The following is a 22,932-nucleotide window of genomic DNA, read 5'->3' as shown; positions in this document are numbered from 1 at the left end:
ACAATAAAAACAAATTTTATTACTTAGCAATTAAGTTACAATCATATTATGTCCTTAACAATTTAACAAACTACCAAATTCATAACAATTTAACAAACTACCAAATTCATAACAATTTAACAAACTAACAAACTAACAAACTACCGAACTACCAAACAACAAAATTCACAACAAATTAATAAGTATATGTGTTGGTTGCGGTGTTTGTGATTGTGACTACCACTGGAAGGGGCACTTGTACCCGCTACAGAAGGCTAGGCCCGATGTCTCTCACATGTCCCCTTAGAGCACCTAACACCTTCTCAAATAAGGCTATCCAATCAATGGAGTTCGGATCACCACCGGGGTCGGCTATGTGTTGAGTTTGTAAAGCAACCTCAACAACTAAATTATTCTGCATTTCACGAAGATTGTCAATATACTTCAAAACAAACACAAAAAACAACATTTTACTTCATTTTTAAGTAATAAAAACTTACATATTGCTCTTCGACTAACGGGTCAACGAATTCCTCTTGCTTATTGACATGTGCATGTTGAAATACTTCAAGTTTATTCAAATTCTGTTTAACATTACAAAATATGTTATACTTGAATAAACATTACAAAATATGTTATAACCGAATAAACATTAATGTAACATACATTCTTGAAAGAAGCACTACCATAGTTGCACGTCCCTCCATGATTCTTAACTACTTGCTTCTTACGACATTCTTTGTTTACACTGTATCGTTTACAATGCGTATATGTTAAGAAGCGGTCAATAGTAGCACTCCAACGAGTTGAATTCATACCTGGGGGCGGTTAAGCCCTTGCTACCTCCAAACCCTCTAGCATATCTATAAATTTATCTTTTGCTCTATTTTTGCGGGCTCTATAAGGCTGAAATATCCAATGGTTCAGTGATGCCCATAAAATTCTAGCATCGAAATCATTAATTTGAAATAGCATGGAAATCAAAATATGTCTAAACAAAATAGAGAAGTTAAAAATAAATCAAAATTAAACATGTTAAATATAACTTTATAAATAATTTACCGAAAGATACATAAACATGCCATTCCAAACGGCTTTAGGAACTTCTTTCTATGTGTTCTTATCCAAAGCTATGTCGCGCTAGATATAACTTCCAACCTCCCGAATGAAACATTTGTATACATCTCTAATCGGCACAAAAGTATTTATGTCAAATATTATTTTTAGAGGCCTTCTACTGTTTGCTTCATATGGTCAATGCATTTTCTTGTTTACTGTCATGCCACTTTGTTTGTGATGTACAACTGCATAAAAAATATTAGTCAAGATAGTTTTTTATATACATACAATATGAAATACAATGAATTAGAATAAATCTTAATTACCATCAATCTGATGGGTTTCGAGCAATACATCAATCCTATGGTGTACATGCAAACCCTAATAGCTTTGGATCTAGTTTGTCTAATGAACATGCAATTGATAATCCAAAGCCATAAACCCTAGATCTAATAAACTATAACTAAAAATAGGGTTTAGATCTTACCTTTGATTGTTATATAGCAATAACAATCAATCCTTGCTTTAATTGGCTTCAGAAAGCTTAGTGCCTCAAGTGTTGCACCTCTAATGGAGTCACAAACACCACTAAGCAAATTGGATGAAGAGGGAGGAGAGAGGAGGCACCACAAACGGCTGGAAACCCTAAAGGATTAGTTCACCACGTTTTTGGGGCTTAAGGGTCCTTTATATACATGTAGGCTATTAGGGTTTACAACTTGGAAACCCTAATCCGACTGCTTAGGCCTTAAGCAATCTAATGGACCGTTCCAGAAGGCCCTTGTACGATTTCTTTATGGACCTCCATATAGAATTCGTCCATTTCCATCTAATGAATCCAAAGCCTAACTTTGTAACTATCTTATAACTACAATATCAGTCCCCTTAATTTAATTAATCTCTTTTAGCCACAAAATTAATTCTTGACTAATATTAATTAAACTATATGATTTCTCCTTTAATATATTATTCTCATAATATATTAATAAATCATAATTAAACCTTTCTCTCCTTAATTCATCCTACATATTGCTATGGTGAAGGCAACCCAAAAGGACCATGCTCATAATCGGGTCAAGTACATACCAAAATAGTTATGGACTTAGACACTAATCCAACAGTCTCCCACTTGGATAAGTCTAATAACTATTCTGTATGACTTCAGAACCTGATCAGCAATCGTAGCTTTCAAAATCCGTTGTCAACTCTAATCTTATCAGATATGCGTGTCCTTTAGATAAGGGATCATATATTCATCCATTCTCAAGATATCGTATAGACGTGAGACATGGATAAAAATCATTCTCTCTGTCTATGTATTGTTTCCCGACATCTGATTTATGACGACTGACAACAGACTACAATTAAACACATGAACTTAGTCCCGGCTTGGCTAAGCGCTTAGGGTGTCATCACTAAATCATCGAGGGGCCCACAGATATCGTTTTTATCCCACTTTGGGTAAAAGGAATGGATAAGTATAACCATATTTCAATCAAATCAGAATTATACTTAATCTTATAAGTATAACCATATTTACTAAACTTTAGTAAATCATGACGAATATCTTTATCACTCTTGTGGTATGCTTGATCAACACACAACCTAGTGTACTTGATCTCCTAGTCCTTCTCTTGACACTTTGTCAAAAATAGTTTAATTTCCAAATATGAAGTTTCTCATTCATCACGCAACCTCGTTGTGCGATTCCAAGTTTCTGTCCAATTAAAACTTGGGCGATGAGAATCTTCCCTTATTTGGCAAATTCTCAACATTTCCACAAACAACATAATTAAGAATCAAATCCATTATTGTTAATAATAGAAACAGTTAAACATCAATTTTTCATACACACCATTGAAAGGATAAATAAATAAGACAAAATCAAATTTTATTTTATTGCGGAAAAATTTATCCTTACAATGCAATTCAACTGAAAACTATGTTATTTCATATTTCTTATCATTTTATCCTAACTCTAGAGTAGCAGCTCAAAAATCTGATCTTCAAATCCATGCGATCGAAATCCATTTCTTCATTATCAGATTCAGCACGCTTCTTCCTTAAGCTTCCTCTCTTTTCTTCGATCCTGCAAAACATCAAAATGTAATCTTATCACATCATGTACCAAGAATCAAAAAATAGGAAGTTACAGAGTTAGTTAGTGGATTTTACCTGAAGTAGAGCCATACGTCTTGACTCTCCCATCTATTAGATCTCTCAGGTAAATAGGGCAGCTTCGTCTCCAATGCCCGTTCTCTTGGCAGTAGAAGCAGATGGACTCTTTTGGAATGGCACAAGGAACTATCTCCGAATTTACTTTTTCTGGATTTCCAATGTCACCTTTTTCAATGTCCATTGAAGTTTGGGAGTTTGATTTGCCAGAAAAATTTGCTCGATCAGCACGCCAAATCATTTCTGATTCAACAGCTATAAGCAAATAGGTCAAATCAATGAGGTTCACGTCATGGTCCATCATATAGTACTCTCTAACGAACTCACTATATGATTTAGGAAGTGACTGAAGAACCCAGTCAACAGCCAACATTTCTGAGATATCGATACCCATCATCCTTAACCTATCAATGTGTGACTTCATCTCTAAGATGTGTGCACACACAGGTTTTCCATTTTCGTGTTTACTTGCCAAAAGGGCTTGAGTGAGCTTAAACTTTTCAAGCCTTTGAACTTGTGGGTTAGGGAGATTAATTGGAGGAGGTGGAGGAAGTGAAGCATGACTCTCATTTCCTTGATCGTATTGTGGAACGTCATCTTCATTTGGAAAGCTTGTTCCAAGGGACTTGGGAAGACCATTGTAAGATTTAGACATCTACAAAACGGGAGAAAATTCAATTTAGTTGACAAGAATCCTTGATGTAACACCCAAATGAAACATCAAGGCTAGGATCCAACACAATACTCTACAACCTAAAAGAGGGATGTCGTAATCTAGTTGCAGAATATTTGAAGGTAGGCAAATGACGATTTACCAATTTCCACCATGAAAAACTAAAAAGAAGTTTAAGTTTTAAATGAATTGAAACTCCTAGGTCTTTTGAGATTCATTGAACTTTTCAATGGCATGTTTAATCTCGATTATGCCCTTTAAATTTGCGACTGGGATGCCGAGGATCACAAACAAGGTGTGAATAACCATGCGAATCTACGTGATGCACTCAATGATACTATCACCTAATCAATATGCCGGTTAACCACACACGCTCCATTGATCTATGATAAACATCGAGCCACCCTTCGCCACCAATGTCAATCCCAAATTAGTGTGCCGGTTAACCACACACGCTCCACTAACATTTCGACAAGGGTACAAAGTGTAATTCCATGGATTAGCATACAATTTCACATTCTGCCTAAAGTAACTAGAATTTGGGAATTTGTATGTAGTTACTTTTTACTTCATTATACTTTTAATGGAAGGTTTCGTCCTATCCTACCCGTTCGGCTAACGACCATCCACTAGTCAAGAGTGCGGTGGGTAAGAGTGGATACCCATTCAATCGCCCTTTTATAGGCAATTTCCTTAAACACCCCTTATAGACCAGCTTCGTGAATGAGGCCTACTAATGGTAAGACTGACTGTTTACTCATACATATATAATATTAGACTTTTAATTCTATATATATAGTATAGGGTGTATTTTACACTTTTAAAATACTAAGTGGTTCAATTTAATAAATTATACTTTCAATTTAATCAAATGTAAACCAAAACTTTATGGAATTATTAAATCTCTTTTAATTATACACTTTAATTAATTAATAAAACCATAAGGGTGAAATTTGAACTTTTTCAAAAATACGAGGGTTTTAGAATTTAACATTTCAAAATTAAACTTTTAATTAACTTTTAAATTCCAAAACTTGAGGGCACGTTTTGAAACATTTCAAAACATTAGAGTTTAGAATTTAAATATTTCAAAATTAAACTTTTAATCAAAAATTTAAATTCCAAAACTTGAGGGCAAGTTTTGAAACTTTTCAAAACATTAGGGTTTAACTATTCAAATTTCAAAAACAAAACTTTTAAGTTCAAATTTAAACTATAAAACCTAAAGGGGAAAATTGAAACTTTTTCACAAGATAATTCAAATCTAAATTACAAATAATCAATCTTTATCTAATAAAACAAAAGATTATCTAAATTTTGACAATTATCTTCTATTTTGGTAAGGATAATCATCCAATATCAATACAAATCGGATTTTATGAATTAAAAACGTTTATGGTAAGTATTCCAAGCCAAAACAGCAACAAAATCGCCAAAAAAACGCTGCCAGATCCATGGACTCGCCGAGTCAAGGACTGGACTCGCCGAGTTCATCCACTGACTCGCCGAGTCGGAGATTCAGAAGGCAAAAAACTTCGTTTTTCATGCAAAAATCGATCAAACAAGCATCAAATTCACTAACAAACAGCCCTAGGCTCTGATACCACTGATGGGTTTCGAGCAATACATCAATCCTATGGTGTACATGCAAACCCAAATAGCTTTGGATCTAGTTTGTCTAATGAACATGCAATTGATAATCCAAAGCCATAAACCCTAGATCTAATAAACTATAACTGAAAATAGGGTTTAGATCTTACCTTTGATTGTTATATAGCAATAACAATCAATCCTTGCTTTGATTGGCTTCAGAAAGCTTAGTGCCTCAAGTGTTGCACCTCTAATGGAGTCACAAACACCACTAAGCAACTTGGATGAAGAGGGAGGAGAGAGGAGGCACCAAAAACGGCTGGAAACCCTAAAGGATTAGTTCACCACGTTTTTGGGGCTTAAGGGTCCTTTATATACATGTAGGCTATTAGGGTTTACAACTAGGAAACCGTAATCCGACTGCTTAGGCCTTAAGCAATCTAATAGACCGTTCCAGAAGGCCCTTGTACGATTTCTTTATGGACCTCCATATAGAATTCGTCCATTGCCATCTAATGAATCCAAAGCCCAACTTTGTAACTATCTTATAATTACATTATCAGTCCCCTTAATTTAATTAATCTCTTTTAGCCACAAAATTAATTCTTAATTAATTCTTGACTAATATTAATTAAACTATATGATTTCTCCTTTAACATATTATTCTCATAATATATTAATAAATCATAATTAAACATTTCTCTCCTTAATTCATCCTACATATTGCTATGGTGAAGGCAACTCAAAAGGACCATGCTCATAATCGGGTCAAGTACATACCAAAATAGTTATGGACTTAGATACTAATCCAACACAATCTGGTGAACACCAAAACCTCCACCAAACGGATGTGGTGGCTCATCACCACCAACACCTCCATGGCCCATCACAGTAGCTATGAGATGAACCAATGCAACCCAAAATAATAACATCTTGAAAATTATAACACAATATATATATATATATATATATATATATATATATATATATATATATATATATATATATATATAAACACACACACACACAGACACATATAATATATAACACAATAAGAAAAATTATAACACAAGTAGTTTTTCTATTATAACATTATACTTTAAATGTGAATTATAGCATACAATTTTTTTTGAAGTAACATTGTTAATCATAACATTTTACATAAAAATACACATATACATAAGCAAATAATGTCGTCCCTAAACGTTATATTTCTTGTTGTGAATACACATGTCTTAACATAATTAAATGCATCTAAGTGAAATAAATGTTATTGTATTGATAAAATAGATGAGAAATATAAACAAATAATGCGGCTATTACCCATACCAAATACCAAATACACATATACATACATATATTTTATACATATAGACATACCAAATACCAAATACTTATATACACATATATTTTATACATATACACATACCAAATACCAAATACATATATACAAACATATATTAAGCAACTAGGATATTACCTATCTTAAAAAACCAATTAGGAATATATTTTCACAGATTTACACATTGATAGATTTACAACATATACACACACATATACATATATAAAAATTCAATACCAAATACAAACACACACACACACACATATATATATATATATATATATATATATATAGACACACACACACACATACAAATTCAATACCAAATACAAACACACATATATATATACACTATATAATTAAAATTAATGAACAAATACATGTAGCAAGAGAACAAAACGGTGGTGGTGGGGCTGTGTTGGTGGTAGTCGCCGAAAAAAACTCGACAAAACAGTGGTGGTTGTTGTGGTGCTTAAACAAGCAATACTCAAGAAATCATTAAAGGAATCGAGGTCAGAATCGTGAGAGAAAGAGAAAGGATATCGTCGCCAGAATCATCGGAAGTAGATGGAAATTGACGTCGGAATCACCGCAAATTGAAGCATTGTCGTCAGAAATGGACGAGTTGGTAGTGGAGGGAAGTCAGAGAAGTTCCAAACTGAAAAAAGGCCGAAAATTCGCCGGAGGAATCACAAAATCGTTGGTGTACGTCGGAGATTTCGTTTGGGAAAATAGTTGCGTGGAGTATCTGATATGGGACGAAGAGAAACAAAATGTGAGAACCTTTTGCGACAACAGCTTTAACGGCGACATGTGACCAATAGCGGCGACAAGTTGGAGGGAATCAATGGCGCCATTTTCTCATGATTTTTGACTGTTGGATCTGCTCGATAAGGTAGGGCCAAGATTGCTTCTTAAGAGTGTAACACGAATCGCTTTGTGGGAAATGTACGACCATGATTGAGTATAGCGTACGTTCTCCGGATCGTCGGTTGCTATCATTAGGGACGACACTATTAGCGGCAACGCCGGGCCAATTGCGATGACAATCCCGCGTTTGATTGATGTCGTCCCAAATGCCTCTTGTCGTCGCAAATAATGTCGTCCCTAATGGTTGTTTTTCTTGTTTTGATGATCAAAATGAAATCCCAAAACACCCTCTAAATATATGAAATTAATACATTGCCCTTAGTTTGGTCTATAATTGATGGCTTTAAGGCTGAACGGAAAAGAAACTCGGAAGAAGAAGAGAGGGGTGGGTTGTCGTGTGGGGGAGAAGGAAGGAGGAAGAAGAAAGAGACTCGGCACATCTTTACCGAGTTGCCGAGCCAAGTTCGGCATGTCGAGGGGTCGGCCAGCCTGGTGTTCGCCGAGGTCGCCAAGCCTATTGCCGAAGCCACTACGTCCAACCTAATGATCTATAGTAAAACCTGTTAGACAGTATCACTGTGATGATCATAGTTTTCTTTAGGGGTGAGCAAAGACCGCAACGCAACTAAAATTAACCGCATAAACCGCAACCGATAAACCGCAACCGCAATAAAAACCGATGGTGAGGCTTTCTGTTTTTCAAAAACCGCAAACTGGCAGTGCGATGCGGTTATTGGTTTTCAAAAACCGCAAAAAAACCGCACCACACCGCATATATTATATATATTTTTTTATTAATTATTAATATATTAAATATTAAAAAGAAAACTAGTTTCATGGATGAAAGATGGATAAAATACTAAAAGACAAAAATGTTGTTTTTTTGTTATGTTTAACTTTGAAAAATAGTGAAATTAGACAATTTTAAGATATTTATTGTTAATTACTATTGATTTAATGTTTTTAAGATATTAGTTGTTTGTGATTTAAGTTAATTGTCTTATACATTATGGTTTTTTTTATTATTACAAGTAATATGTTTGAACTCTAAACACCGTTTGAGCTCTAAACTATAGTTAAAAACCATACAAAATAATCGCACCAAATCCATGCAGTTAATAACCGCAACACAGAAAAAACAAAACCGCACCGCAAAAATAACCGCCTAACAGCACCGCAAAAATAACTGCACCAAGCGGTTTAGAAAATGGATTGACCGCATTTGCGGTTAGTGGTGAGGTTTTGGCTAATAACCGCACCGAACCGTACCGCGCTCACCCCTAGTTTTTTTCGGTTCTAGTTTTTGTAATGGTTGATGACGGCAAGGAAACTGTACCAAAAATACTATCAGATCTTTCAAAAAGCTATTGGAATATTAACGAACTTTACATGTCTTCACGTTACAGGTCCTCTCATGTTAAATTTCATTTATTCAATGCACAATGAGTCCCAAGACAAGTTACAAGACCTTTGGCTCTACACTAACCCACAAAAAAAAAATAAGTAAATAAAAATAAAATAAAAAAATCTACAACTAAATGATATACAGTTTTCGTCTTTCCATTAAAAGAATGTCCTTTCTATAGGACCACAAAACCCACAAGAAGGCCCCAATGACCGCCTCAAACTTAGCTACCTCAAACGGGGAGAATTGAGATACCATGAGGAACAATATTAAGAGTGAATTATAATGTTTTGAATCCTTTGAATATGATGAAGAAGGAACGTCGAAGTTTGCAATTTTATGCATTTAGATTAAAAGTTTACAAACTTCAATGATCCTTTTGCAACACTGCAAGTGATAAATATACTGGTTAAAAAACTAAGAAACAATAATATACAAGATCATACAGCAAACCGCAGGTCTAAATACAAGACATAAAGTCAAGAGTCAGAAAAACATTCACCAAACTTCATCGGTTTCAAGTAGCCAGCTTTCATATCACGTTACATGTATTCTATCTCAGATAACATGCCTTCATCTTCATCATCTTCTTGTTCTTGAAAGAGATCTGTACCAGAAGCACCAACATGTCCATCACCAAACGCCTTCACATGATCTTTTAGTGACCTTTTATGTTTAAAGTCAGAACCACAATTACAATACCAAATCCTTCCACAGTTCTTTTCATGTGTTCTCCAGTCACCCTTAACTGCAATTGCCTTCCCACATTTCCTGCACACAAATGGTTTGGTTCCATGCTTCCTCTTGTAATGTGTTTGAAGGGTTCTAAAATCTTTGAGTGGTCTTGACCGAGGGTGGTCAATGTGGTGCTTGCACCCTGGTGCACAACAGTAGCATGGCAGCTTTAGCATTGCCGTGGGCTGGGATCCCTTTAAGGACTCTGGCCCCTTTCTATATTGCGATCCATGCCCCCACATATGCATCTGCTTTTCACATAGATATTCAGAGACCTTAAAGACATTAAGTAGTAAAACTAGCTAGCCTACGTTTTTTTTACTTCCTTTTGCGAAAATCGTAACCCTAAAGTTCAATAATAAGAGTGAAGAATCTTCTGACATTAAAGCAACAGTAGTCTTCACATGTACATGTTTGTGTATTGACTAAACATGGCGTTAATTTTGCTATGAATCTCATGATGTACTTACTTTATTTCTGTTTTACCCTTCTGATTCACATCTACAGTAACACACAGAAGTTTTCAGATATGTAGTTATAATACATGGCTATATCTGGACAAAAGCAAACATATGCTGATGATGCCATATATATTCCTCATATTTATTACATATATAACATTCATGGATTCCTTAAGTACCATACGTAGCTGTTAATGTATCATGTAAAAGTGAATTAAAGATATGCCAATGAATAAAAAATATCCGCAGACTTTTCTGCTTTATAAAAATTAATAAAAGGTTATCTGATTTTTTTTTTTTTTTTTTTTCCTATCTGACCTCCAAATGTGATTACTACTTAATTACTGGTTTTTATCCACCGGATGATTGTAATTAAGTCTTATGAGACTATATATTTTTTCACCGTGGTGAAATAAATTAAGGTACAACTATCCAAAAGTCAAACGCTTTTGCTAAGAACGAGGTGCTAATTAGGATTTGGTGGCATTTTCAAACTGGAAATTTCAACATGAAGACAATATATATATATATATATATATATATATATATATATATATATATATATATATATATATATATATATATATATATATATATATATATATTGTGTGATGTATGACAATAAATTACATATAGATAATGTACATACATACCTGTAGATTATTGTATCTTGTGAAGGACTTGAAGCAAACTGGACATGAAAATTGATTAGGACCAGCAAGAATCTGACTAGGGTTTGGAATCCAGTACTCTTTGGTCTTCTTTAATGTGTTCAAAGGAAACCCTAAAAGGGTTTCATTCCTAGTTGTGACACCCGTCTTGCCAGAAGCATTAGGGCACCAATGAAACCCATGAACCATTTCTTCCCCATTGACACCCTTCTGTTTAGGGCAGCAAGGAAACCCTAGAAGCACTTCATCACCATTGATACCCTTCTCTTGAGAATAACTAGTAGGGAGCCCAATATTTAGGGTTACATTAACGGTAGTAGTACTACCTGTGTTTGTGGTTGTACTTGTTGAAAAGCTGCAACCGTTTTTGTCTTCTATGGCAGTATTATATGTTGGGTAACGGTGCTCCAGCTCCAGATCTCTTTTGAGGTTTAATTTGCTAAGAAGCGGAAGAGCTTCTTTCAATGGTGGTGGTGATGATGATAATGATGATGACATGTTAAGATAAGGGTGTGAGGCAGAAGACTGATTATCAGAGGAATGATAAAGGTAATAGTATGGGTGATGAGAAATGAAAGGAAAGCATCCTTTGAGGAAGGTGGGATTTGTCATGGTGAAGCAAAAAATAGTGATGATACTTAATATATATATATATATATATATATATATATATATATATATATATATATATATATATATATATATATATATATATATATATATATATATATATATAGAGAGAGAGAGAGAGAGAGGGGTGTTATAATGAGATCACTAAATTTTTTAGGATTAATATGATATTTTTTCAACCTTTATTTTAAAACATGCATCTTTTTCTTTTTTAATAAACGATATCTAAAAATGACATGTGTCAGTTTTTTAAAATGTCTTTTTAACACGTGGTATTTTTCTATGATTTTTATTATTTTGTTTTTTTGGTAACAAATCAAATTCAATTCAAATTTTGAAAATACAAAATCATATCCTAATAACATTATTATGTTTATCTATATAAAAATTTTAAATATACCGACGGTGGTTTCCACGGATTATAACCTAGTATCTTATAGAATAAATTATAGAAATGGTTCCTGTGTTTTGGTTAAATTTACAATTTTGTTCGTTATGTTTAAAAATTGATAGGTTACATCACTATATTTTATAAATATTGCAGTTTACGTTCATGTTTCATATAAAAATACTAACTTTTCCTTTTTTTGTTCTTTTTCATTTTCTTTTAACAATTTTTATTATTATTATTATTATTATTATTAAAGGATGACCATTCTTAGGAATAGTGAACATGCTGGTCTTTTGGAAGAAGGCCCTTCGTTTATGGAGGTTTGCCATATTTTAGGTTTCTTTCCATGTATTTCTTTTTTGGATAGTTTATGTTATTTTCTCCCTTCTTTGTCCACACGTGTTATGATTCTCAATCCACCGCTTCACCTGTTCAATGGTTTTGCTCCACCGAGGTTACTTTAAGCTAACTCGATCATAGGTAAGTTTAACTCCACCCGGTCACCGATCCACCGCCTCCTCTTCTTCATTCTTTTTAATCGGTCACTTCCACAGCTTCTAGCTTCTTCTGTTTTCTTCATCAGCTTCGGGCGTATCATCCTTGCGTTTTCTCCACACCATTTTCAATCGCCGACCGCTTCCGCCATTCTTCTAGAACCCTCTGCATCTCCCACATCGGACTAGTATTTTATATACTTTCACTTTTCCTTCGATTTCCCATTTGGTGGCAAACTCAGAACCATATTGTTACCATCACCGATCATACGTTGCGTGGCTCTTTCTCTATCGGCATCACCAACGCACCACAGTCGACCCCCCTCTTCACCTCCTTGCTGGCTCTTTTTATTGATTTTGGAAAAGCCCTATTAGTTGCGTTGATTCTGGAAAAGCAGAAACTTTACCGGCGTCCTCTGTGATTCTATTTTCAATTACGGTTCCACTACATCTCAGGTATGTACAACCATCATCATCGGTCTTTCCCTTATGTGTTAAGAAATTTAATTCCCTAAATATCACTCTCTATCTCGATTTCTACGACTTCTAGCCCTAAAATTCGATTCCTAATTTTTGCAGATACTATTCTGACAACTTATTGCCTGACAACGGTATCGACGACTTATTACCTTTCAATTAATAGTTTCCTATACCTGGTATACTCTTACAATACTTTTAATTTTGCCTGAGAAGCCATTTAACGTTTGTAATTTTGGTTTAAGGTATCATTGGATAATAAACTAAGGTATTCTTCGTTTTTTGTCACTTCTATATAATCTTTATCTATTTGTTTCCCTGGTAGTGAATATTTAATGTTTGTTTCTTATCAATAGTGTTACCTGTGACATCCCCAATTTTACGGCCAGAAAAGACCGATTTGTTTATGCTTTGTTTTTAAAATCAGAATAATCGTTTAAAGAAAACTGTTGTGGAATTTGTTCCCAAAAACAAAAATATGATAACCATTTATCCAAACATTTCTCAAAGAGAATGTATTTTCATTAAATAATAAAACCTTGGGATGTCATGTTCGATACAGACCAAAAGCATAAACAATATAAAATAGACCTTATAATAGTTATTTAACTACTGATCTATAATCCAAAATCTCTCGTCAAGTCAACCAACTTATACCCTTGTGCCATTACCTGTAATGAAAAGAAAACTTAGTGAGTCAGGCTTGGGAGCCTGGTGAACATATAGGGTTTTCAACCCACAATAATATAATTATTATATTTAATCAGCAAACAATCAACCCAATTACCCATCCCCTATATCTTCTTAAGGTTTTACCCTAAGAACCAACTATCCTTCATTCATTTATTCCTAAGGAATTGGCACGAAATCCATTGCTGCCAAAGTTTATTTATCAAGTACTAAATCCATAGTTATCAGGCGCTAACTCCATAGTCACCAAGGTCCACTTAACAAGCGCTAACTCCATAGTCGCCAAGGTTTACTCAACAAGCGCTAACTCCATAGTCGCCAAAGTTTACTCAACGTGCGCTAACTCCATAGTCGCCAAGGTTCATCAAATAGGCACAAAGTCACATCGTCGCCAAGGTTTATACAATAGGCGCTAACTCCATAGTCACCAACTATTCCATCTACCAATGCTCTACCCAACAATTTTGTAGATATAAATACTTACACAGTTTAAATCATTTAACACCTGTATAAAACTCCAATTTCCATGCCCATCTCAAATAGACAAATAACATATAAACACATAGCACGTATTTCATAGCAAATACTTCATATTTATGTGTTAGAAGAAAGTAACTACACCACTCACACATACAAACAACAATATACTTAATACACTCAAACCATACTTGTATTATTATCGTGTTTATGAAAGGTAGTATACACTCACTTGATCAGAAGATGATCAGACAGCACTACGGCTTGCAGAAGTAGTATATCTCCGCAGATCTGGAAGATCTTCACAAAAATTGAACTTCTCGCGGGCAGAGCTTCGGCTCGGAAATCTCGCTCTTCGGGATTCTCGGGGCTTCAGATCTTGCTTTGGGATTCGAGATTCAGACCGGGGCTTCGGGACACTTCGGGCACGCAAAAAGATGAAAAACGGGAGAGAGAAGAGAGAAAAATAGCAATTGAGCCGGCTGCCCTCGCATCCTATTTATAGGAGGCTGGAGCCTCGGAGTACGCGGGGCGTACGCGTCCGAAACGTCACTGCATGCGTCATCCGAAGAACTCGAGTGCGAAGGTCGTCATGCTTCGCTATACGCGGGGCGTACTTCGGATGAGTCCGATGACTCGCCTTCGGATAATACCGGGATTTAATAATTAAATTTAATTATTAATTAATTAATAAACTTCGAAAATTCATATTTTCTTCATACGAACTCCGTTTTCGACGTTCTTTATATCCACGCGTAGGTGAGACTACGCTCTACGACTTTCATTTAGACTCCGTCGGCTAATTTTGACTTTTATTTTTATTATTTATTTTTAATAGGTTGGGACAGAAAATTTCGTTATAAATTCATAACTTCTTCGTCCGACGTCCGTTCTTGCCTAACTTTTCGTCGTTTCGCTACTAACAACGAGATCTTCGATTCTCATTTAGATCGCTAAGGCTAAATATCACTCTAACATAAATTCACTTTTTACGTCATTCAGCGTTGTGCCGGTTCTGTCGCGAAACTTCAACAAGTCATAACTTCTTCGTTATAACTCGGATTTTGGTGTACTTTATATGCACGGAAACCTTGTAACATATACTACAACTTAGTTAGGATTATTCATCCTAAATAATCTTCTATCAAAAAGTTATTTTTGACGCTTATTGTCTCTAAATTGACTAGCCCTGATCTACGGGCGTTACATTACCCCAGTTGCAATATGTTTTAGAGATTAGAAAGTTTGGCTAAAAAAAAAGAGGTTTGGATACAGTTGATGAGGTTGAAAATTGGTGGGAATAGTGTTGGTATCACTTCCGTGAGTCATGTTTATGCAGACCCTTACTCCTTTCAATCTTAAGGATATGAGACTACAATAGACGCTTATGCGAGTCTCTATTGATTGTGTGTGGTGGTGCTAGAAAAAAGTTTTTTAGTTGAAGAGATCCATGCCCGTCTGCTCTTGGTATTGCAGTTTTGTAGGTATATATTCATCACTTCTAATATGTTTCAATGCACTCCACTTGTTTGGCAAAATGCCAATAGTCATGTCATTCATGCATATTTTTCGTTTTGGGTGTTCTTTTTTAGTCTGAAAGCATAGATCCGTGAGACAACCTATTTTTACAGAAAGACCAATACCTAAAGAAAGATTTAATAAAATGAATAAAAAAAACCATTTTTATATGTGTAATGTGAATGTAAAAGTGAAAGGTAAAAACAACTAACAAAGCTGGTGAAGAGTATTAGTGCATCAATAATTGCTGATCCATAAATTTTGGTTTATTTTATAGTATATTTATACTCTATTTCATAGAACTCTCTCTGGAAAGCAAGGTTTGTGTTCGTTTTCTATTTTTTTTTATTGGAATCATGTACCGTTAAATTTGAAAGATTGGATTCATTTTTGACATCAATAGATAGAACAGAACATGTTGAAGAAGTAATTCCAAAATATGTTGTGACATTGACATTTAACTTTTATTTTTGTGATTTGTAGGTGTCATTTGATTTTGATTTGGATTTGAATAGGCCTACGCATAGGTCTACGCATCAATCTAATATTTATGAAGGTTATTTCGATCCTCATTTATAACAATAGTTAATTAAATTTGAATTTTTTCTAAAAATGTTTATAAATATCACATAATTTTTTTTTATATTTTTACTAAGTTCAAAAGAAAACAAAGTATGCTCCCATCAAAATAAAGTGAGGTCGTAAAACCAGAAAATGATATCATCAAAACAAGTTCCATTTAATAGCAATTCAACCATCACTAAAGGCATTATTCTGCTGTCAACAATTACCAAATAAACAAAAAAAAAATACACATAAAACTGTTACAAATTTATAAGTATCGAATTTTAATTATTATATAATTGGGAATAGAAATTTGGGGATTCGCTAAGATGGTGATCAAAATTAAAAAAAAAAATCATGGTTTTGATGAAAGAAGAAAGATTATGATTGCGAGTTAATAAAATGTAAGAAAAAATAAATGTACAGCTTCTCTTGCTTTCTTTTAATTTTCAATAAAAAAAATAACATGATTGTAAACACATTTGCCAAAAAAATGAAAAAAAAAAGGAAAGAAAACTGACTTATTTATTGAATCTGGCATGACATTCAGACTCATCGGACATTTTTCCTGTTTTTGCGAACACATCTTGTAAGCTTTCAGGTCTAAAATTACAAAAGGTAATATGGTAAGTTTGCGTTGCTCATTTAGAATTACCAAAGGTAATCTATAATATGTTACTCTATTATTAGTTACTTCTTTAATTCCCGCCTTCTAGCAAAAAATTTGTCACCTGTTACATGCATGTTTCTTCCTATTTTACCCTTACCCCTGATGAACACCACTTTTCTTCGATCAGAACGGTAATATTGGGTCTGATTCCGTTTTTTTTTTCATGACTACAGGTACATGCATCAATTTGTGTAATACTAGGTTTTGTGACTAAACTACCCCTATGCATCATTAATGGTTTTGTGACTAAAATACCCCTATGCATCATTAACGGTTTTGTGACTAAACTACCTTTATGTACAGTTTTTTTTTCATATTTCAATAAAAATAACTTTTTTTTAACATTAATGGTTTGTGATTGAACTATCCTTATGTAATGTTTTTTTGTTCATAATGTTAGAAAACTAGAAAGACCCCAATGACTGTTGCAAACCCTAGAGAAATTCCAGAGTATGAACTCAATCCCCTAGAGCTTAAAATTCACAAAAGTGATGGCATCACAAAGGCAAAACTGTGATTTATGCTTCATATAAAGTCTCAAAGTTTATATCTTTTGATTATATTAATAATACTATATAGACATTTTGGTCATTTCAACAAGTAACATATCAAGTTGCTAAATGGAACAGGACAAAAGTTTCAATGAGGATATTAGATAAGGATAGTTATTCTGACCCATGTATTTACTATTTACAAATTACACATTCTTTTTCTACAACTTTAACCGGATGACTTCATTATGATTTGACTTTTGTACCCTTTTGTGAGAAATATCCACCTACACAGTAACCTTAATCTTCATTTTCTAGACTATTACCTGCTTTATGTCTTCACACTAATATCAGCTATGTAACGTTCATGCTTTCAACTATCTCCTACCGCTTTAAGTTGCAAATATACATATTGATGTAGACTCAACAACATATCATAAACACTTAAACATAGTAGTTTTCATTCTACAGTTAGCTAATATTTTTTACAGAATTCATAGCGAAGCCATGACGTTCGACAAACAAATTGTCCATAAATTACTATCTAATCCTTCATATTCATATGAAGCACTAGATGCCAAATACGATTGTATCTGTTTAGCTCCATCCCCGCAACGCGGAATTCCTCATCTAGTTATTATTATATAACAATTTTATTTGTTCTTTATTTTAATAGAATTTGTATAGATTTCTTACAAAATTAATTTTATTTTTTAAAATTATATATATATATATATATATATATATATATATATATATATATATATATATATATATATATATATCATAATATTCTTTATTCTTAGCTTTATTTATTTATCTTTGTATTTGTGGTTTATAAATCTTTTAATATTTTTGACATCTTATTCAAATATACTATTTAATATTGTTTTTTTAATGTTTTGTACGTTCACATTATATAACATTGTTTTATGTTTTGCTCAGGTAAACAAATTAAAATAGAACCTCATATAACTAACAAACATCAAATATAGTTATTTAATGTTGTTTTTTATATGATTTTCGTTTACATCATTTGTTTATGTGCTTTATTATTTTATTCAACTTTAAGAGGTTTTATTGATACTTTTTAAACGAATAATCTTAAATATTAGGATAAACAACTATCAAACCGCCATAACAACTATTGAAATAACAATTTTTTTAACAACTTTTTGTTAAAAGAGCAATCTTAAATAAATCGACGGCTTGTTAATACCTATTAAGTATATATTGTCTGAAATAATACAAAATTTCCCTCGTATTTTAATTTGAATCAGATTTCTTTTGTTAAAATAAATGTGAGGGGAATTTTTTATTATTTCAGACAATATATACTTAATGAGTATTGGCCAGCAATAGATTTTATTTAAGATTATTCTTTTAATAAATAGTTATTAAAATATAGTTGTTATGACGATATCATAATTATTTATCCTAATATTTAAGATTATTCATTTAAAAAAGTAACAAGTAAAACATATAAACGAATGATGCAAAAGAAAAACACATAAAAAAAACAACATTAAATAATTATATTTGATGTTTGATAGTTATCTGGGATAGGGATGTTATTCAGGTCGGAACCAAACCGAACTGACCGGAACCCGAATAACCCGAAAACCGAATAAGAATAATTGCATGAACCGAAAACCGAATCGATTATCTAATACGGGTTCGGTTCGGATATTAATCAGTTCGATTCGGTTAACCTGAATAACATGTACAAGATAATTAAGGACCTAATATAACAAAAAAAAACCGAATAAATTGCAATAGGAATTTGTAACCCGAATAATAGAATAACAATGTGCTTTTATACATCAACATAAAACAATCAAAGACTAATATAACACAATAACATATTCAAAAAATAACATTTACATAGTAAATTAACATAATGAGAATTAATATCTTATTTGAGTTTCTTGGGTTGGAGCCCAATTTTCCATGACTAGACAATGTAGGAATTCGTGAATCCTTAGAGACAATAGGAATGGTTGATTTTGAATGTTTGAAATAAGAGGAAGGATTGAAATAAGTGATTTTGAGTTTGGAAATAGATAAGAAGATTGGTCGATTTTGAAACGACTAGAACGAGCGTATGGTTTTTTTCTGTTATGAACGACGATGACATAAGTGTGAATCGTGATTTTGATTTTTGTCGATCATAAAAAGGGAAGATGAGTGCTTATCCGGGTCGGGTATTTAGAACCAAATAAGCTCTTGTTTGGGTAACCCGAACCGAATAATCCAAGAACTGAATAAGCATAATATAGATACCTGAAACCCGAATCGAATTACTTATTCAGGCCTAATTCTGTTCGATTCGGGTTTTTGCATAAATTCTCATCCCTTCTGGGGTTCTATTTTAATTTCTTATTCAATCAAAGCATACAAAGACGTTATATATATATATATATATATATATATATATATATATATATATATATATATATATATATAATTTTGAAAAATAAAAATAATTTTATAAGTAATGTATACAATTTCTATTAAAATAGAAAACAAATAAAATTGTTATATAATAATAATAATATTAATAAAAAATTGTTATAAGAAAATGAAAAAAAAAGGTAAATTAGTCTTTTTATATGAAGCAAGGACCTAAACTGCAATATTCTTATATCAATTTTTAAACTTAAGGACAAAAACTGCGAATCTGACCGGAACACAGGGACCATTTATGTAATTTACTCTATCTTATATTGAAGAAAATATAAATTCATCATTTTTTTCAACATCTTTCCATATTGATATTCGAAAAACAAAATCTATGAAAAATGTGCATAATATGCATATTTTTCGTAAAAAAAACTCATTTTTTTAAAGAATTTTCAACGAATCATCTTTTCTATTCACATCTTAGACACTATATATATATATATATATATATATATATATATATATATATATATATATATATATATATATATATAGAGAGAGAGAGAGAGAGAGAGTTAGGTTCAAATGTTTTCACTATCTATTGTGTGCATGTATGACTGATTCTGGACCAATCATTTTAGTTATTTTAAGAAAGTAATTAATGCATATTAAATGCTGAAGATGTAATTAATACCTATTATCTCTTCAACATGTAATATACATTAATTAGTTTCTTAAAATAACTAAAATGATTGGTCCAGAATCAGTCATACATGCACACAATAGATAGTGAAAACAAAATAACCTAACCCTATATATATATATATATATATATATATATATATATATATATATATATATATATATATATATAATAATGTGCATATGTGCACAAATTCAAATGTGTATGAATTTTCAATCTTGGTTTTAAAGTTTATCTTATATCAAAAAAATAACTAAAAATATATAAATTTATTGCTTATTAACCTCTTTACATATTGATATTCGAACTTTTTTTTACGTAAAATGTGTATCGTATGCATATATGTACATCTGAATATCTATGCACATTAATGTACACATGAAAAACATCTTAATTAGTTAGGATACTATTAAGAGAGTGATTTTAAAAAAAATCTAAACAAACGTTTTTCTACATATGTGCAAAAGGTGCACATTTTACGTTATATGCAAAAAAATCGAATATATGTATGGGTAAAGGTTTAGAAAATGACGAATTTACATATAATGTGTATGTGATGCACATGTTACATATTTTTTTTTTTTCCAAATATCAATATGGAAAGAGATTAAAGAAATGATGAATTAACTTATTTTTATTTATTTTTTTCGATATAAGATAAAGCTCTAAAATGAACGTTGAAAATACGATCTTCTTGATTCTAAGAAAAATTAGTGATCCTAATGGATCCATATATATATATATATATATATATATATATATATATATATATATATATATATATATATATATATATATATATATATATATATATATATATAACATCTCAAAACTCACGATAAAAATTTTCATTTTTCAATTATGGTAAAATCATTGTTTCCAATCAAAACCCAAGTAAAAAACCAAATATCGAATACAAATATGTCAAATCATAGTATCATAAAATCTCCTACACATGTCACTGAAGGATGTGTATGATCACGCCTTCGACTTGCCCCGATCATCAAAAGTACCTGAAACATAACACTTAAACTGTAAGCCAAAACTTAGTGAGTTCCCCACAATATCACCTCAAAAACTTATAACAACATGCATACCTGATCTATAGTCATCAGGTTGGCTTACCCTTAAGCCCAGAGTATCAGTCTGAATTGCCTTTTTAGCCTACGACTCATGTTTGGATTGCTCCCTATCCCACAACATAAGTTTGGCTTGCCTATCCGGCCCACAAATTATGTCTAATTTGCTCCTAACATTGTTAGCACTGCCTCAACCCACACCGCTCCATGTCGACATATGCAATTTATAAATATATAACCAACAAACAAATAATGATACAGATCTAACAAATGACTACAACATAGCAACATCCTATATACCATGATACATACCTAGTGGGCCGACATTGGTGACTTCGACTCATAAGTACAGTGAGGAAGCTCACCTCGCAGTCTGAAAGATAAGAACATTGCTCCAAATGCCAACTCTACATGTCACGTATACAACAAACAATGACCTAATCTCAAACTACAACTTAAAATACCCAAAATGCCCCTAAGTCAAACTTAGTCAAACCCTTGGTTAAAGGTGAAATTTAAAAAGTTAAAGTCAAGGGAAGTCAAAGTAGGTTGAGTACGCCCCACGAGGCCTCAACCCAATACGCACATCGTACATATTGGTACGCCCATCGTACTGCGTTTGGATCCAAATTTTCTCATTAAGTTCTTATTCCTTGAATACTTTTCATCCAAACTCAGATCCAGATCCAAAATATCAATATAAGTCATAAAGTTTCCATCCTTTCTGACTTTCCATGGCTAGAAATGGACCAAAGCTAAAACCGTAACTTAATATTCCATTAAGACATCATAACTCTTGCATGGAAGGGGATAGAAGGACCATGATCACATTTTTTTGGTTCCTAGCACCTAAAAACGTCTGAAAGGACACCTCTTCTAGTTAAAGTAAGCCATACTCATGAACACCAAGCTTATGGGACCATAAATAAACACAAACTCTAGGCTAGCAAGATCTAAGCGAATAACTCATCAAGTTATTGAGCCTTAAACACCCTTACAAAATTCTATATTGTACGTACTCTTGTCTTAACTTGTTTTATACTTGAATCAACTAGTTTACACCTAGAAAACATCAAGAAAACAAGATCAAAAAGTTGTTTATGGCCAAGGAACCTCCTTGGGCCGTAAACCCTAATTAAGGGTGCAAATGAGCCCTAATCCCTTCTAAAGCCTTGGGACCAAGTCTAGAACACTTCCAACATAAGCTAAGGACCTTAAGCTTTGAATTGGTACAAAATACCATGAGTTTACGACCGTAAACTCATGGAGAAATGGTCCTTGGGCCGTAAACTCATGGGGAGATTACCCATTGGCCGTAAACTCATGTGGTTATTACCATTTGGGCCATAAACTCCAATGAGAGGCCCTACACCCCTTATATGCAA

General features: G+C 32.8%; 1 protein-coding gene across 1 annotated transcript; it reads right to left on the bottom strand.

Annotated features, from left to right (window-relative positions):
• Window positions 1–9,411: 9,411 nt before the first annotated feature.
• LOC111915528 (protein TRANSPARENT TESTA 1) lies at window positions 9,412–11,583 on the bottom strand. The gene is made up of 2 exons (XM_023911185.3): window positions 10,943–11,583; window positions 9,412–10,076 (listed from the first exon to the last, which is right to left on the bottom strand). The coding sequence occupies exons 1-2, from the start codon at window positions 11,570–11,572 to the stop codon at window positions 9,636–9,638; spliced, it is 1,071 nt and encodes a 356-aa protein (XP_023766953.1). The 5' UTR covers window positions 11,573–11,583; the 3' UTR covers window positions 9,412–9,635.
• Window positions 11,584–22,932: the final 11,349 nt, after the last annotated feature.

Source organism: Lactuca sativa, chromosome 1 (assembly GCF_002870075.4).
Source record: "Lactuca sativa cultivar Salinas chromosome 1, Lsat_Salinas_v11, whole genome shotgun sequence".
Lineage (NCBI taxonomy): Eukaryota > Viridiplantae > Streptophyta > Magnoliopsida > Asterales > Asteraceae > Lactuca > Lactuca sativa.
This window is presented reverse-complemented; position numbering and strand designations above follow the sequence as displayed.